The sequence below is a fragment of the Lacerta agilis genome, chromosome 1 (assembly GCF_009819535.1).
Source record: "Lacerta agilis isolate rLacAgi1 chromosome 1, rLacAgi1.pri, whole genome shotgun sequence".
In the NCBI taxonomy this organism is placed as follows: domain Eukaryota; kingdom Metazoa; phylum Chordata; class Lepidosauria; order Squamata; family Lacertidae; genus Lacerta; species Lacerta agilis.
In genome coordinates this window covers 117,846,382-117,863,466 of record NC_046312.1, presented here as the reverse complement: position 1 = coordinate 117,863,466, position 17,085 = coordinate 117,846,382, and the positions used below count along the sequence as shown (strand labels likewise).

The window sequence follows — 17,085 nt, the reverse complement described above, 5'->3', positions numbered from 1 at the left end:
ACAGAGTGTTCGCTGTTGCGAATACTAAGCAAAATCTGGGGAAAGCTGTTCAAAGCAAACACAACCTCCCGCCTGCCTGCGTATCATATGAACTGTGCTATGAACTGTTTGTAGGTGTGACCTTCAAGGAAACAGCTCTGAGCATGCTCAGAACACAAGTATGAGCTCTGAGCATGCTCAGAACAGAAGTATGAAGTGGGCAGGACAACTCATCTGTCAATCAACTGTTGTATACCCCTGCTGTACAGAGCCTTATGCAAAGCTTAACACATCAGCAGGTTTTGCTGCTGAAGGTAGGTGTTGTAATAGTGATGCTCCCTCAAAAAGGTTTCAGTAAAAACACAGACCTCTTCTCAAAAACAGAGCTTGATAAAACCTACATCAAAGTTCTGTATAGGCTTATTCTAACTAGTTGATCATGATTAGCAATTTTGTGTGTGTGACTAAAATGGCTGTTGTTTACCACACAGCTAGCTCCACACAGAGATTCAGCAGTTTCCTCATTTCTCATGATCTTCATGTTCTCCACCCACAGAATGCCCATTGGAAGATGTTCTTAAGCATCACTTAATAAAAAACAAAAAAAGGAATAAGAAGAGCTACACTTCAAGCTGGCTTTATTCCAAAACAGCAGAATACTGAATATGACAGTGCATGCAAATAACTTATAAAACAGTCTGTGCTAACCTATTATACCAAACAGATTGGGCAATTTGCAAAATCTCAGTTTTCCCATACCCAAGACAATACTTATCTCTTTATCTAGCTGATTTGTCTTTATCCAGGTGATTCATGCTTCCTGTTACACAATCAGCCATACCCTGCAAACATATAATAGAAATATCAGCAGTCGCTAAACAACATATTTAATGTCTGAGCCATCTGCAATCATCTGCATGGACTCTTATCACTTCTTCAGGGCTCAGAAAGACAAAGAACACTTGCGAAAGCTGGTGGAAAGTTTCAATGATGACATGGCATCCAATATCGGAAATCCCACTGAATCGTGCCATTACTGGTTTTTCCTCCCCACTCTGCCCACAACTGTATAGTACTTAGGGCTCAACTACATTAGTACAGAAACAGCGATTTGAATGCACTATAAACATGCAACACCAGATGGCACCACAGAGCAGGAAATTTTAAAATGTGATTTTCCATAGAGGTTTTTTCTTTTGTTATAACAATCTAATTTCTGATTTAGCATGTGTTTTTCTTGTGTTTAGATCTACCCTTACTGCATGTGATTTTCTAGGTGCAAATATTTTATGTATATATGTATGTATGTATATATGCAGTGCTTTTTTTCTGGGGCGACACAGGGGGACACATACCCCTAAACATTTTGTGAATCTAAGTTTGGCCTCATTGAGGGTCAGTATTTCAATATGAGTAGGAAAATGAGAGTACCCCTAAACATTTTTTAAGAAAAAAAACCCTGTATATTTTCCGGCGTATAAGATGACTGGGCGTATAAGACGACCCCCAATTTTTCCAGTTAAAATATAGAGTTTGAGATATACTCGACCGCAGATTCTCTACCCGGCGTATAAGACGACCCCCGACTTTTGAGAAGATTTTCCTGGATTAAAAAGTAGTCTTATACACCAGAATATACAGCATGTATGTATGTAATTAACACTTTTGAGCCGAGAGACTCTCAAAGCAATGTACAGAGCAGAAATTTTAAATTCTTATAGCAAAACATTTCAGCTTCCACCTTCATCAGTTGCTCTGATAAAAAATGGTGCTGTTTCCAAGGTGGATGGAATGCTCAGAAGGGCTTAGAATCATAGAACTGCAGAGTTGGAAGGGACCCCCAGGGTCATCTAGTCCAACCCCCTGCAATGCAGGAATCCCAGCTAAGGCATCCATGACAGATGGCCATCCAGCCTTTGCTTAGAAACGTTCAGTGAAGGAGAGACCACCAACTCCCGAGGGAGTCCATTCCACTGTCAAGCAGCTCTTACAGTCTAAAAGTTCTTCCTGACATTTAGTTGGAATCTCCTTTCCTGTAACTTGAAGCCATTGGTTCCAGTCCTACCCTTCAGAGCAGCAGAAAACAAACTTACCGGTACTCCATTCAACAAAGCTAAGCAAATCCTGGTTCTAATCCTGTAGGTTGACCAGTCCAATATATTGTGACACAACAACAACAACAACAACCAGGGCCGTCTTAAGCATATCCGTTGCCATGGTACAAAGATCCCTCCAGCGCACTCCCTCTCCCCGTTTCCCAGAGTTGCCAACCTTTTTTAGGGAGGACAGCGCTGCCGGAGGAGTTGGGCAGCGCCTGGAGGCCAGCTCCTCCGGTGGGGAAGAGGTGGAGGCTGGACACGGTGCCTTCCGGCTCAGCTAGCCACTTCGTGCCATAGTGGCCATGGCAGGCGGAGGCTCCCGGCGTGGCACTGCTCCTATGTGGCATGGTGGAGGTGGGTGAGGGCGGCAAGCTGATGCCAGGAGGTGCCACGTCCAGCCTCTGCCTCTTCCCTGGTGCCCTTCAGAACTTGGTGCCCTGGCGCCCTGCACCACTAGCCTCTATGGGTAAGCGCCCTTGACAACAACAACAACAACAACAACAACAACAACAACAACAACAATTATACCCCGCCCATCTGGCTTGGTCTCCTTAGCCACTCTGGGCGGCTCACAGCAGATCACAAACAAAAAAGCGATAAAACATCAAACATTAAAAATTTCCCTAAACAGGGCTGCCTTCAGATGTCTTCTAAAAGTCAGATAGTTGTTTATTTCCTTGACATCTGATGGGAGGGCTTTCCACAGGGTGGGCGCCACTACCCAGAAGGCCCTATGCCTGGCCCCTGTAACCTCACTTCTCGCAGTGAGGGAACTGCCGAAAGGCCCTCGGAGCTGGACCTCCGTGTCCAGGCTGAACGATGGCAGTGGAGATACATCAGAGGCAAAATACAAAATGCTTCCCACCCACCCACCCACCCCATCCAGGAAAGAAGGAGTGAGTAAAGATCTATATTAGGAACTGGGGGTGGGGGATATCTACATTGGGAATAAGGGTGGAAGGAGACCAACAGTGCCTCCTATTCACCAAGAGGCTGATGTAGAGGTTGCATGGGCAGGGGACTGCTGAAGAGATCCAGCCTTCAAGGGCTGCACCACAGCTGTTGCTGCCACTGAGGCAGCAGGCAATGCAGGCCAGATCTGTTGCCCCTGTGGATCCTGCCACCTGAGGTGGTTGCCTCACCTTCCTTTATGGGTGGACCGGCCCTGTTTGAGGCCATTCTGTGTCCAGCAGCATGTGCATCCCAAAGCTTTCCCTTTTGGCTAACACAATTGGATCTGCTTTCATCTCTACAGCAATTGCTGACAAGTCTGACAGGCTGTGTTTTTCAGAATTAAAGTGTTTAGCAACACGTTACTCTGCTGTTTTTGGTCGAAATCGCCGATTTGTGGTTTCTAAAGTGTGTGCGTAGGTCGGTTGTCGTTTTACCTATATACTGGATATGACATCCTGGGGTTTTCTGCATTCAATGATATAAACTATATTGCAAGACCTGCAGGTGATGTCCTGTTTGATGGAATATGTTCTATCCACCCTGGTGATTTTGAAAGTAGCACTTGCCATAAGATACACGCAGATGATAACAGCATTTGAAATTACAAGGTTGAGATCGCTGATAGATAGCTTAAGTATAGCTCTCAACAATGGGTTGTGTAGATTTGGGGGCTAGTGGAATGCTGTAAATGGGCAGCAGTAAATAGTTTGTAGATGGGCAGCTTTCTCCAATTCCAAAGGTGGTAGTTAAGAAATGCTAGTTGGAAACCTACCACAAATGGGACAGATTGTCCTTTGCTAGCTGACAACTCACTTAGACAGACAGACAGACAGACAGAAAGACAGATAGTAGAGTCCAATAAAATGTCAAACATCAATCAGCAAATATAGTAGTAGTAGTAGTAGTAGTAGTAATAATAATAATAATAATAATAATAATAATAAATTTTTATTTATACCCCGCCCTTCCCAGCCAAAAACCGGGCTCAGGGCGGCTAACACTAATTAAAATCACAGCAAAAACATAAACACAATCAATTTAAAATAACAGATTAAAATACAAATTTAAAAATTCAATATTAAAACTGCAGTCTCAATTTTCAAATAACCCACCAATAAAAGAATGAAGCATAAGTATCAAACAGAAACCAACCCAAAGGCCAGGTGGAACAGCTCCGTCTTTCAGGCCCTGCGGAAAGATGCCAAATCCTGCAGGGCCCTGGTCTCTTGTGATAGACTGTTCCACCAAGTCGGGGCCAATACTGAGAAGGCCCTGGCCCTAGTTGAGGCCAACCTAGCATCTTTGTTGCTTGGGACCTCCAAAAGATTATTATTTGAGGACCTTAAGGTCCTACACGGGACATACCAAGAGAGGCGGTCCCTTAGATACGAGGGTCCTAAGCCGCATAGGGCTTTAAAGGTCAAAACCAGCACCTTAAACCTGACCCTGTACTCCACCGGGAGCCAGTGCAGCTGGTAAAGCACTGGATGAATGTGGTCCCGCGGCAAAGACCCGGTAAGGAGCCTCGCCACAGCATTCTGCACCCGCTGGAGTTTCTGGGTCAGCTTTGGGGGCAGCCCCGCGTAGAGCGAGTTACAATAATCAAGTCTGGAGGTGACCGTCGCATGGATCACTGTGGCCAGATCAGGGCGAGAGAAGTAGGGGGCCAACTGCCTAATACGGCGGAGATGAAAAAATGCCACCTTTGCTGTGGCTGCAACCTGTGCCTCCATGGAAAGAGAGGCGTCGAAGGTTACACCCAAACTCTTGACAGAAGACGCTGGCACTAATTGAGCCCCCGCAAGAGATGGGAGTAGGCCATCGGACAATCTGGGCAAGAGGGCGCATAAAGGTATTAAAAAGCATTGGGGAAAGGATTGCGCCCTGCGGAACTCCACACACCAAGGAGTGTCGCGGTGACAACTCCCTCCCTAGCGCCACTCTCTGTCCCCGACCTGAGATAAAGGAGCGCAGCCATTGTCGGACTGTGCCCTGAATCCGCACGTCGGCAAATATAGGGCTGCCAAATGTCCGGATTTCCCCAGACATTACTAGGATTTCAAAAGCAGAATTGATGTCTGGGGCTGGTGGGAATTTCCAAAAGGCGGCACGCCAGCAAGTAAATCGAAAAATCGCTTTTTGGCGTTTCTGTAAGAAAAAAGCTCAAGAATTTCCTGGGTGTCCTGGTTTTTACTTTTTGAAATATGGGCAACCCTAGCAAATAAAAAAAATATATAAGACAGCACCATTGCAACATAGGAGGGCCAAAAGGGACCCTCTCCAAGCCAGAGAATTAAAAGCTGCTCTTGCCAGCCATACATCCCAGTCACTTAGGGACTAGAAACTTGAACAGACAATGAGAAATACTAAAAAAAAAACAACCCAAAGAGAATAGATTGTGGCTGCTGCAGTTCTCCCTCAGTCCTTTTGCTTCCAGGGCTAAGCCATAGTTTGGTTTAGTGTTAATTTGAGCTCATGCCTTGTCTTTCTCCAGACAAACCACAAGTGGCAAACCAAGAATGTGCATTTTTTACAGGTTCTGGCAGGGGCGTCTTACCCATAGAAGCTAGTGGTGCCAAGTTCTGGAGGGCACCAGGGAAGAGGCGGAGGCTGGACGCAGCACCTCCCGGCATCAGCTCACCGCCCTCACCCGCCTCCGCCATGCCGCGCCTGGAGCCTCCATCTGCCATGGCCACTGCGGCACAAAGCGGCCAGCTGAACCAGGAGGCACCATGTCCAGCCCCCGCCTCTTCCCCACCGGAGGAGCCGCCCTCCAGCTGCTGCCCGCCTCCTCCAGCTCCGCCGGCAGCGCCAAAAAACTGGGAAAGGGGGGCGCGTGCCAGAGGGAGCTTTGCACCACGGCGCCGGATATGCTTAAGACTGGAACTAGACAAACCATCAGTCTGGGTTTGGACAGAGCACATTCAACCAGACCAAGGCTTAGCTACAGATAGCGTGACAATGGTAGGAGCAGGGAAGGAAAGCAGCCGTTTCTACCCTCTTCTCTGAGAATCTGCCTGTTTGCTCATTCTTGCTGAAGTTTGGCTTAGCATTTAAATGCAACTCGGGTCATAGCAAATTATGGAACAGCTCATTGAAGGCTGCTATGTTTTCCAGAAGAAGAAAAACACTCGTAATTAGCACCGCCACTCCCTCCTTCAGGATTAAAGCACTAGGTGTTAAATAAAATGGTTCGTAAAACATTGCAAGGACAAAACTGCAAATTTCCCAAACGTGATTTCACTACCAAGAAGCTGATACACGACTGAGAGTGGGCGGAAGCAGAGGGGTGGACAATCAGCATTGTGTTTTCTTAGTGAACATAAAAGAACAGCCAGCTAGGGTGATGTAGTGGATAAGGGAATGAGCTGTAAATCAGAAAGTTCTTGTTTCAAACTTTATCCGAGCTATGAATTTTGTGGGCGGCCTTCGGCGAGTCTCGGTTGCTCAGAGCCACTCTTCTCGCCTGTAATCAGCAGTATGGAAATACTAATACTGGCCTATCTTAAAGGGTAGTAGTAAGGATTAGCGACTTCATATAGATTAAGCGCTTTGAAATCCTATACAGTGGTACCTCAGGTTACAGATGCTTCAGGTTACAGACTCCGCTAACCCAGAAATAACGCTTCAGGTTAAGAACTTTGCTTCAGGATAGGAACAGAAATCGTGCTCTGGCGGTGCAGCGGCAGCGGGAGGCCCCATTAGCTAAAGTGGTGCTTCAGGTTAAGAACAGTTTCAGGTTAAGAACGGACCTCCGGAACGAATTAAGTTCTTAACCCGAGGCACCACTGTACACATATGTGTAAAAGTCCCAGGGAGCTCTGTGGGGCTTACTCTAGGTAAGCAAGGAGCTGGGAGGGAACGTATGAACTTAGGAAGCGGAATCCTGAGCAGATCTGAGAGAAACAAAAGCAGACAAACAACTCAGAAGAAGAAGCTGTGGTTTTGTATCGACTGACTAGTCATTAACTAGTCCAGTCTTGTAGATACTCCCACAACATTTACTAGCCCTGGGGGTGGGGGTGGGGGACTAGCCTATGTGCCCCCGGTGTCTGTGCTGATTGCAGCCAGCATGTAAACCAAGCCGGTTAGCATAGGAGCAATGGTTATATTTCCAAGCTGGGTGTGACATAAGAAACACCCTCTCCTCTATGGCAGAAGGATGGCAGGACAACGATGGAGAACTCTAACCCTCCTTTCCCAGGCAGCCTGCTCACCTGCACAGAATTTCCTGTTGCCTATGGGAACCCGGTGAGACAAAGATTTATATTGTTTGATTGCCTTCTGAAAATATTCAATTCATTGTTGAATGGTGACACTAGCTGCTTCGGGCTTCCTTGGGGAGGGAAAAGTAGGATAAAAACATTGGGAGACTTTGAGTGGTTCCCAATCTCCCCACTCCCTCCTCCCCCCACTGCAATGGGCAGGAGATCGGTGGGTTCTTTCGCGAGGGGGCAGGCGATAGGTGGTTTTGGCGACGAGTGTGAGTGGCAGCGTAGGTCAGGCGGGTGAGTGATTTTCGGCAATCCCCCCTTTTAAAAAAAAGCTCCACAACTCTGGGCAATCTACCCCCATTTTTTACAATTTGGAGTCCCCCAAAATAGGGGGTGTCTTATACACAGGGGTGTCTTATACACGGGGGTGTCTTATACATGGGGAAATACGGTAAACGAAGACTCTGAATGTTGCAAACGATCAAATGCCAAAGGACAACCAAAGGCTTGCCACGGCTGAAAATGAAACTCAGCATTTCTTCCAGCTTCTACTGGAAGGCGTCCAAGCACGTGATGATGTGGGAACATCACGAACGCCAACATCATTCCTACGCTCGGCTTGAGAAGGAACCCAGCTTTGCAGCGGCTTTCTAATGAGTCTTGTTTTATTCTGCTTATAAAAAGATGATGCTCTGATAATTACAGGAGGAATAAAGATCAAACAGCCTCATGGGCGCTATTCCAGCAGCCTCACATTCTACCCAGCACAGAGCAGGAGGCAGAGGGAAAATAGAATCTCCCTCGATAACCAATGACAACGTGTTCTGCACATACCTACTTTTTTTTAAAATATATTTTTATTAAAGATTTTCAAAGGTAGTACGTCTCTCTCAAATTTTTCCATATAACATTTTTAGAAACTCATAATCCATCCACTCTCAGGATCCAGAAACATCATAACCAGACACTGGAAAGACCTGTCAGGAGTAAACATGGACCAATGGTACCAAGCAGTATGGGAAACAGCCCTACTAGAAAAACTAACCAGTAAGCTGAAACTGACACGGGGACAAACTGAAGAAGACACCTTCACCCCGGTATGGTTCCCCTTCATCACATACACAGCCCAACAAGACAATGACAAAAATCTACCGACAGCATACAAATCAATATGGTTAACCTGACCCAAAATACCCACCAACCCCACCCACACGAGAAACCAAAGATCACCACAGCCAACCACAAACGAACAACCATACCCCAAGCCAACTCCGACCTCTCTCACCACCAAACGAGCACAAGCAAACAACAGAGAACCTACATAAACAATGCTGACACCAAAACCCACTCATATCAAGTAAAAAAGAAACATAGTCACCCCACCCCACCTACCTCCCCGTCCCACCCACTTCTTCCCCCCTTCCCCCCTTTCTTTTCTAATGTCTCACCAACACAGATTTATAAAAATGTTATATTTAAAAATTCGAGAGAGACATTGTACTACCTTTGAAAATCTTTAATAAAAAAAAAAAAAAACATTTTTAGAAGTCAGTGTTGGTGCATGTACCTACTTTACCAGGAAGGGCAAGCTTGCCACTGGGTTGCGAAGCTTCATCCAAGCAGGTGCGAAATGGTATCTCTTGTGATCATGGTTACCCAGGGAGACCATGGCTGTGCTGGGATTTGAGCTTTCAGTTCCCGGACCTAGGCCTAACACAATCCATACCATACATCTGAAGGACTCTAATGCCACTACAGTAGTCCTGGCTTCCAATGATGTGCGGTGAACTTTTTCGTAGGGGGACAGTTACTGCCAGAGGTGCCAGCGTGCGAGATGTTGTGACATCCTGATGTCGCATGTACGAGCATCGCACCTTCCTCCTTAAGCTAGGCAAAAGCTTCCTGGGCTTTGGGAAGGAGGCGTCAGGGCTCTGAAAGGATGATGGAGCCCTCCTGCCACCTTCTCAAGGCCAGGTAGGCTTTGGGTAGGTGGCAGGAGGGCTCTTGGACCCATCAGAGCTTCACGCCTCCCTCTGTAAGCTAGACAGAAGCTTCCCAGGCTTTGGGAAGGAGGTGCCAGGGGAACATTAAGGGGACTAGTGTAGGCTGGATCTACACACCGGGGGGGACGGGGACACACCCACTATGAATAAGTCATAAATTAGATCATTATAACAAAAGGAAAGAAAAAACCCTATGTAAAATCGCATAGACGAAGTTTTGTGCTCTACAGTGCCATCTGGTGCCGCATCTTTACAATGGAGTTTCAATGATATAACTGAGTGTACCTGAGTCCCTAGTCCCCCTAGTACACCGACCACACACCACTGCTGGCTTCCACCAAAGAATTCTGGGAACTGTAGCTGGTTAAGGGTGCTGGTCATTGTGAGGGATCTGTTGACTGCTCTCAGCACCCTTGACCAACCTTGACCACCCCCTCAACACCTGGGGGAGGGGCAGAATTAATGATTAGTGCTTCAAAGCATCAGAATAACTGACCATTCGAATGCAAACGAATAAAGGAGGCTTGGTTTTTTGGAACAGCAAATGGTACCCGGAAAGTGGTACCCAGTGTGGGAGCCAGTGTGGTTTAGTGGTTAAGAGTGGTAGACTCGTAATCTGGGGAACCGGGTTCGTGTCTCCACTCCTCCACATGCAGCTGCTGGGTGACCTTGGGCTAGTCACGCTTCTCTGAAGTCTCTCAGCCCCACTCACCTCACAGAGTGTTTGTTCTGGGGGAGGAAGGGAAAGGAGAATGTTAGCCGCTTTGAGACTCCTTCGGGTAGTGAAAAGCGGGATATCAAATCCAAACTCTTCTTCTTCTTCTCTTCTACCCGGAATCAGAGAAGCAAGCATGTTTGTATCTGGCAGAGCGAAAAAGGAAGCTGCTGTAAGGATAAGCTGGCGCATTTGGAGAGGGGGCTGCTGTGCGCCCCTCCATTGAAGACTCAAGGTTGTATGTAGGTGTCAAATAAACCACATATCATTAAGATATATTAGCCCCCATTGTGCCTAATTTCTCCAAGGGAACACAGACCCTGCGTGAGAGACCGGAACCGCCCCCCCCCCCAGATTTTGCTACCATTCGTCAGAAACTGGGGATGGCGCCCAACTTTCGTAGTGATATTAACAACAGGGAGGGATACAACAAAGGGAATTCCGCAACTACGTCCTTCCAAACTCACCTGGTGGTTTGGGCAAGTGGATATGAGCCACGTTTTTAATATCCTAGTATTCTGATCACTCCACTGCGTTGTGAGAAATTTGGAATGGCAGATTTGCCTCCCATGGGGCTTGCCAATTGCCTGAGGGTGATGAGTGCTGGGGAGGCAGAGTTGATGAAATATCTCACCCCCAGTGGCAAAGCCTCAAGGTGTCAAGTGAGTTAGGGACCTGTCTGAAGAGAAGGTAAGTGAGAAGCCCGAATGAGGGCATATTATACTACAAAGTCCTATCAGTTTTGTTTCAGTTCCCAGTATTCTTGGGGGGGGGGGAGTGCCCTACCAGCTAAGTCAGAGGTCAGCAAACTTTTTCAGCAGGGGGCCGGTCCACTGTCCCTCAGACCTTGTGGGGGGCCGGACTATATTTTGGAAAAAAATGTGATCGAATTCCTATGCCCCACAAATAACCCAGAGATGCATTTTAAATAAAAGCACACATTCTACTCATGTAAAAACACCAGGCAGGCCCCACAAATAACCCAGAGATGCATCTATATATTAAAAAAAATGTAAAAGGTGGATGTTTGTGACCGATCACCTTTCTCCGTAATTTATATAGTCAAACACAGCCAGTTACGTTGTGGGTATATTTGTTAGTTGAATTTACGTAACTATTTGTTTGATAGTGTTGTGTAGCCTTAGATCTGAGCCTAACACACTAGAAAAAAAAATTCTTGAGTTACTGTAGGCAAAAAAGCCAAACCAAAAAACCCGGACATTTTGGATAATGAAAATGATGGACTATGCAGAAATGGCGAAGCTGACCAGGAAAATCAGGCACCAAGAGGACAATAAATTTAGCAAAGAATGGCATAACTTTATAGAATATATTAAAGATCACTGTAAACATTTTAAAAAAAATGTTAGCAGGATTGATATAGCACTTGTAATTTAAAATGATAACAGATAAAAAATGGAAATGTATTAATTTAGATAAATGCAAGTAGATGCAGCAAAAAAGGAAGGAAATTTTTGGAAGCCATGGGACAGGTGGAGGGAAGTCTGGGGGTTCAGGGAACCCCATAAATGTATTGATATGTACTATGGTGTTAATGTAAAGAAGGGTGTGTGCGTGCAGGAAATGGTTGTTGTTGTTTTGAAAATTTGAAAATATGTTTTTTAAAAACCAACAACTGGACATTTTGCCAAATTTTAAAAATCTGCCTGGACAGACGTTTTGATCCTGAAAATGTCCAGGGAAAAGAGGACATATGGCAACCTTAGTATAATGGCATTAAGACTGTTGACATCATAAGTTTCAGAACTATTCCCAATGACCCCTTGTATGGGATTTGCCTTTGTAGAGCTCCCTTTATGATCTTGGATGATTCTCAGATATATATGGGTTATTGCTTTCTCAGTTCATCTGATGATGACCCATCATAAAAAAAACTTTCATTTCCAAGGCCAATCTACAAATTAAAAGCCTCCACTTGGCAACTGTTCCACATGTAATGAGCTGTGCTGTGAGCTGCCTCCTACCCATATCACTACCATCATGAGAAGAGTTTGCACAACACCACCAACACCCATGGCCAGACCAAGACAGGTTATTATTGCCTGAAGCAGAGCAGAAAATCAAGTACCAAAAACCAGCCAAGTTATGTTGGCACCTGAAGCAGAAACTCCCCCTCCTTGGCAGTAAAAAATGTGCAACAACACGACACACAAAATTAGACGCCTGAGGCAGCTTTCTCACTCTGCCTAAATGGTAGGGCTGGCTCTGTCAGAATCGAACCCAGACTTTTGGATGGTAGTATGAAGACTCCATGGGCTCAGCTACACAGCTACAAATAAAACATTTTAAGTGTGTTGTAAAGTGCAATGTACAAACATGACATTAGATGGCGACGGTGAGCTACGGCAAATTCAATATATTTTTCAAATTTTTTTAAAATAGCATTTTCACAGCACTCTTTATATGTGTGTAGATTCCACCCATGTCATGTGCGCAAGCCATAAAGGCCGATAACATCTTACACATGTCATGCATCTATAACTACTATGGAGAGGCCATTTCAAGCAGCTTTCCCTAGAAGCGATAGGCATGTGGAGATTATCTCCTTAACACAGTCACTTGTCTGAAATTATGTTTTGGGGAGTCTTTGGGGCTGATGGGAGTCAGAATTCAGTAACGTCCGGAGAGGCAGCCACCCCGATTCTTTTTTAAATAATAATAATACTAATAATAATAATATTTTTTATTAGTTTTCAATTACAGTGGTACCTCAAGTTACAAACAGCTCAGGTTACAAACGCTTCAGGTTACAAACTCTGCTAACCTGGAAGAGTTACCTCAAGAGTTGAGAAGCAGGATGAGAATGGAAATTGTGTGCCAGCGGCACAGCGGCAGCAAGAGGCCCTATTAGCGAAAGGACGCCTTTAGTTAAGAACAGTTTCAGGTTAAGAATGGACCTCCGGAACGAATTAAGTTCGTAACTAGAGGTACCACTGTACACTCCAATAATAGCCTTATTATAATAATGCCAAATTATAATATAATTACTAATACCAATAATTCAGATACCAAATTAAGTATTGTACTTCTCCGTGTATAAGACTAGGTTTTTTTATACTAAAAATAATATTAAAGGGGGGGGGGTAGTCTTCTACACAGGGGCAATCTCCCCCCATTTTCTTAATTTTGACTCCCCCCAAATAGGGGGTGTCTTATACACGGGGGGCATATTATATATGGAAAAATATGGTAATTTAGGTGGCCCCTGCATGCTAGAAACGATGGTTTGATTATTTTCTTTATCTCTGCGTTCCAAAATCTTATTAATTTCAATTACACTCTAGTCAAGATAACAATCCCTTGTACAACAACTGCAATATTAGCAACTTCCATTCATATTGACACATGAAATGATTTATGAAACTACAAGTGAGGCACTCAAACTATATTCTTATTCTTCCTGTGTGTGGCAATTGTTCCGTCCCTCCCCCCGCCGATTCACAAAGAGCTCTAGCTCCGTGGTGGAGCATCTGCTTTGAATGCAGAAGATACCTGGTTCAATCCCCAGGTACAGCTGGAGATACCCCATGAAAACCCTGGAGAGAGCAGTTCCTAGTCAGCACAGAAGAAGACGAAGCTAGATGGCGCAAAAGATCTACAAGAGCTCCCTGCCAGGGGCGGAGGAAGGCTCTGCGCTACCCGGGGTGGCGAAACAGGTGCCCCTGGGGGCAGGACGTCGTGACGTCACATTGTGACATCACGACGGAGTGCGCCGGCCCCATGAGCCGCCTTTTCACTCTGCGGCTCAAAAGGGTGCCGCAGAAGCGGCGGTCCGACGATGGAGTGCGCCTGCGTGACATTTCGTCGGGCCGTGTGCTGCTGCTCCCGGGGCGACAGAGCGAGCGGCTGCGCGTGGGGGTGACAAGCGGCGGCCCCTCCTACCATTCTCCACGCGCCGCCGCTCGCTCCGTCACCCCGGGAGCAGCAGCGCTGCACAAACAGGGTTCCGGGCGGCGGGGCTCCCTTGGGGAGTGGTGGGAGTGGCTGCCGCTTGTCACCCCCTCCCCTGGCACCCGGGGCGTACCACCCCCACGGCCCCCCCTCCGGTGAAACCCCTGCTCCCTGCGTTCCTCAGTTCTGGATGAAGAGGGTACTGAGGTACTCTCCCTCAGTACCAAGTTTGCCCTTTCAAATTTTGCTAGAGCACTGGTCTTCAACCGGTGGGTTGGGACCTCATCCAGTGAGTCATGAGTCACCTCATCCAAGGTTGCAATGGAATTATTATTATTATTATTATTATTATTATTATTATTATTATTATTATTATTATATTTATAGCCCACCCATCTGGCTGGGTTTCCCTAGCCACTCTGGGTGGCTCCCAACAGAGGAATAAAAACAGAATAAAACTTCAAACATTAAAACTTCCCTAAACAGGGCTGCCTTCAGATGTCTTCTAAAAGTCAGATAGTTGTTTATTTCCTTGACATCTGATGGGAGGGCGTTCCACAGGGTGGGCGCCACTACCCAGAAGGCCCTATGCCTGGCCCCTGTAACCTCACTTCTCGCAGTGAGGGAACCGCCAGAAGACCCTTGGAGCTGGACCTTAGTATCTGAGTTGAATGATAGGGGTGGAGTCTTCTGGGCCAAGTCTGTTCAGCACCAACACTTTGAATTGTTCTCGGAAACGTACTGGGAGCCAATGTAGGTCTATCAGGATGGGTGTTATATGGTCTCAGAGGCCACTCCCAGTCACCAGTCCAGCTGCCACGTTCTGGATTACCGGTAGTTGCAGTTTCCTGGTCACCTTCAAAGGTAGCCCCACGTAGAGCGCATTGCAGCAGTCCAAGTGGGAGATGACTAGAGCACGCACCACTCTGGCAAGACAGTCCACGGGCAGGTAGGGTCTTAGCCTGCATACCAGATGGAGCTGGTAGACAGCTGCCCTGGACGCAGAATTGACCTGCGCCTCCATGGACAGCTGTGAGTCCAAAATGACTCCCAGGCTGTGCCCCTGCTCCTTCAGGCAAATAGGCTACCGTACATGGTAAAAGGTTAAGAAATGGATCCCCGATTGCATGTTTAGGTTAAAAGCGGTGTAGAAATTTGTGGCTTGCTTGTGTAGTTTTCTGGCTTTGTGCAAATCTTAGGAAACAAAGCAGGAGGATAGATACATTTTATTCATACATACATACATACATACATACATACATACATACATACATACATACATACATCCCCCCACCTTCCATTCAAAGGGGATTCTTAGGCTGTATCCCATGTGTGCTTAAACTGTGATCTACCTCAGAAATTACAGAAAGGTGGGGAGCACAAAGTGCAATCTCTTTTGTCCCGAAGAAATAAATGAAGTCCTAGCTTGTTTATCTTAGTCTTGACAACTGTTCACATTTGTGTTGTTGTTGTTGTTGTTGTTTTGTTTTTTTGACAGCTTGCATCTCAACTGATGCATTCTGTATTCATTTACGGAATAAACCAAAATAATTAGCTGGTCTAATCAACAACACACAGGATTTGGTTTGCTACCAGACTTGTTTTCTTTGCTAATTTGCTCTCTTGTCTGCTGCTCTCCCTCTCCTGCCGCTGTCACTCAGACACTTTATTTTTACTACAAATTTCCACAGGAAAAGAAAAGAAAAAACTTGTGAGAGATAGATTACCTCAGTTACCTCTTTTGGTCCTCTTAACAGTAAACTTCTCATGGGGGGCTTACATTTTCTCAAGATACTTAAGTAGTGGGTACACCGTTCATAAAAGATCTAATATCTTCCTCTCCTACTTTCTTTCAAGTGTGTTTTAATTTTAATAGGCACCTTATTTCCACTTCCAGTTCTGCATCTATTGATTTCTGAACCACGGGAGTGTGTGAATCAAAGTGGGAGGGGGAGAATAAGAGTGGATTAGAAAGCTAGAAATGCAAAATATGTGGTACACGCCACTATCTTTGTTTTGATTTTTGTGGATATGGAAACAAATTCTCTCCTGCTGGGATTCCTAATTTGAGGAGTGTGGTGGACACGCCTTGCTGCGGCCAAACACATATATGAAGCGATAAAATTGCAGGAGTGCCTTTTATGAGAGACAACTGACCTTTCCCTTCTGCGCCCTCCCAAATTTAGTTGACTAGAAGGCATTGCATGTCGAGGAATGCCTTTGTATATTTTGTGTCCTTTGTATATTTCGCTCCCCCCCCATAATTTTTATTAAATTTTCTGTTTTACATTTTAGAATATTTATTTAAACCACTTTAAAATATCAATGACTTCCCTTCTTCTCTTTCCATGGTTCATTCTGCATAACATAAATCCCTCCATATTTTATATAAACTAAACCATTGAGTATTCCATTATTACATTCATCAAAATTCATTTACACTGTTGAATTTATCTTAATGCTGCCCACGTTTTCAAATATACACCCCCCCCCATATATTCAAAAAACGTTTCCCAATCTTCTTTAAACGTACGTTCTTCTTGTTCTCTTATTCTATATGTTAGGTCAACAAGCTGCGCATATTCCACCAGTTTAAGTTGCCATTTTTCTTTAGTCGGGACTTCGCTCGTTTTCCATTTTGGGGCTAACAGTAGTGGCATACATAAATAGCCTTTTTTGACACCTGGGAATTTCTGTCTGAATTATCTCCAACGAAAAATACTTTTTAACCTGAGGCTCTTCTGCCCTTCCATCGAAACGAGTTTCTCTTTCTCCCTCTGTTGGTCTGATGTGCTACTGGTTAATTTCTTTCCTAAAAACAGAGGGTGCAGTCCCTCAAATGTTAGCCCTAATTTTAGCAATTCAATGTGCCATTTGTCGGCAATAAGCTCTACTCAACTCAAATGGGATTTCCTTCCATGTAAAAATGTGTAACCCCAGGAGGCTAATTCTCCAAACTCATAACAATATCTATCTATCTATCTATCTATCTATCTATCTATCTATCTATCTATCTATCTACCTATCTATCCAGTGATTTTTTTTCTGGGGAGATGCGGGGGGACATCTAAACATTTTTTTGAATCTTTGTACTTTTGTCCATTTACTGTATTTATTTTTCCCGATTTGAACTATAAAATGGTGATTTTCTTTAGTCAAAATGAGAGTACCCCTAAACTTTTTTTTTATAGAAAAAAGCACTGTATCTA

At 45.2% G+C, this 17,085-nt stretch overlaps 1 protein-coding gene across 1 annotated transcript in view; it reads right to left on the bottom strand.

Moving 5' to 3' along the window:
- Nucleotides 1-743: 743 nt before the first annotated feature.
- MFSD6 (major facilitator superfamily domain containing 6) overlaps nucleotides 744-17,085 on the bottom strand; it is a 96,835-nt gene continuing 80,493 nt past the window's right edge. The window contains exon 7 of the mRNA XM_033168748.1: nucleotides 744-821. Within this exon, the coding sequence (XP_033024639.1) occupies nucleotides 759-821 (63 nt within the window). The 3' untranslated portion in view covers nucleotides 744-758. The remainder of the gene's footprint in view (nucleotides 822-17,085) is intronic.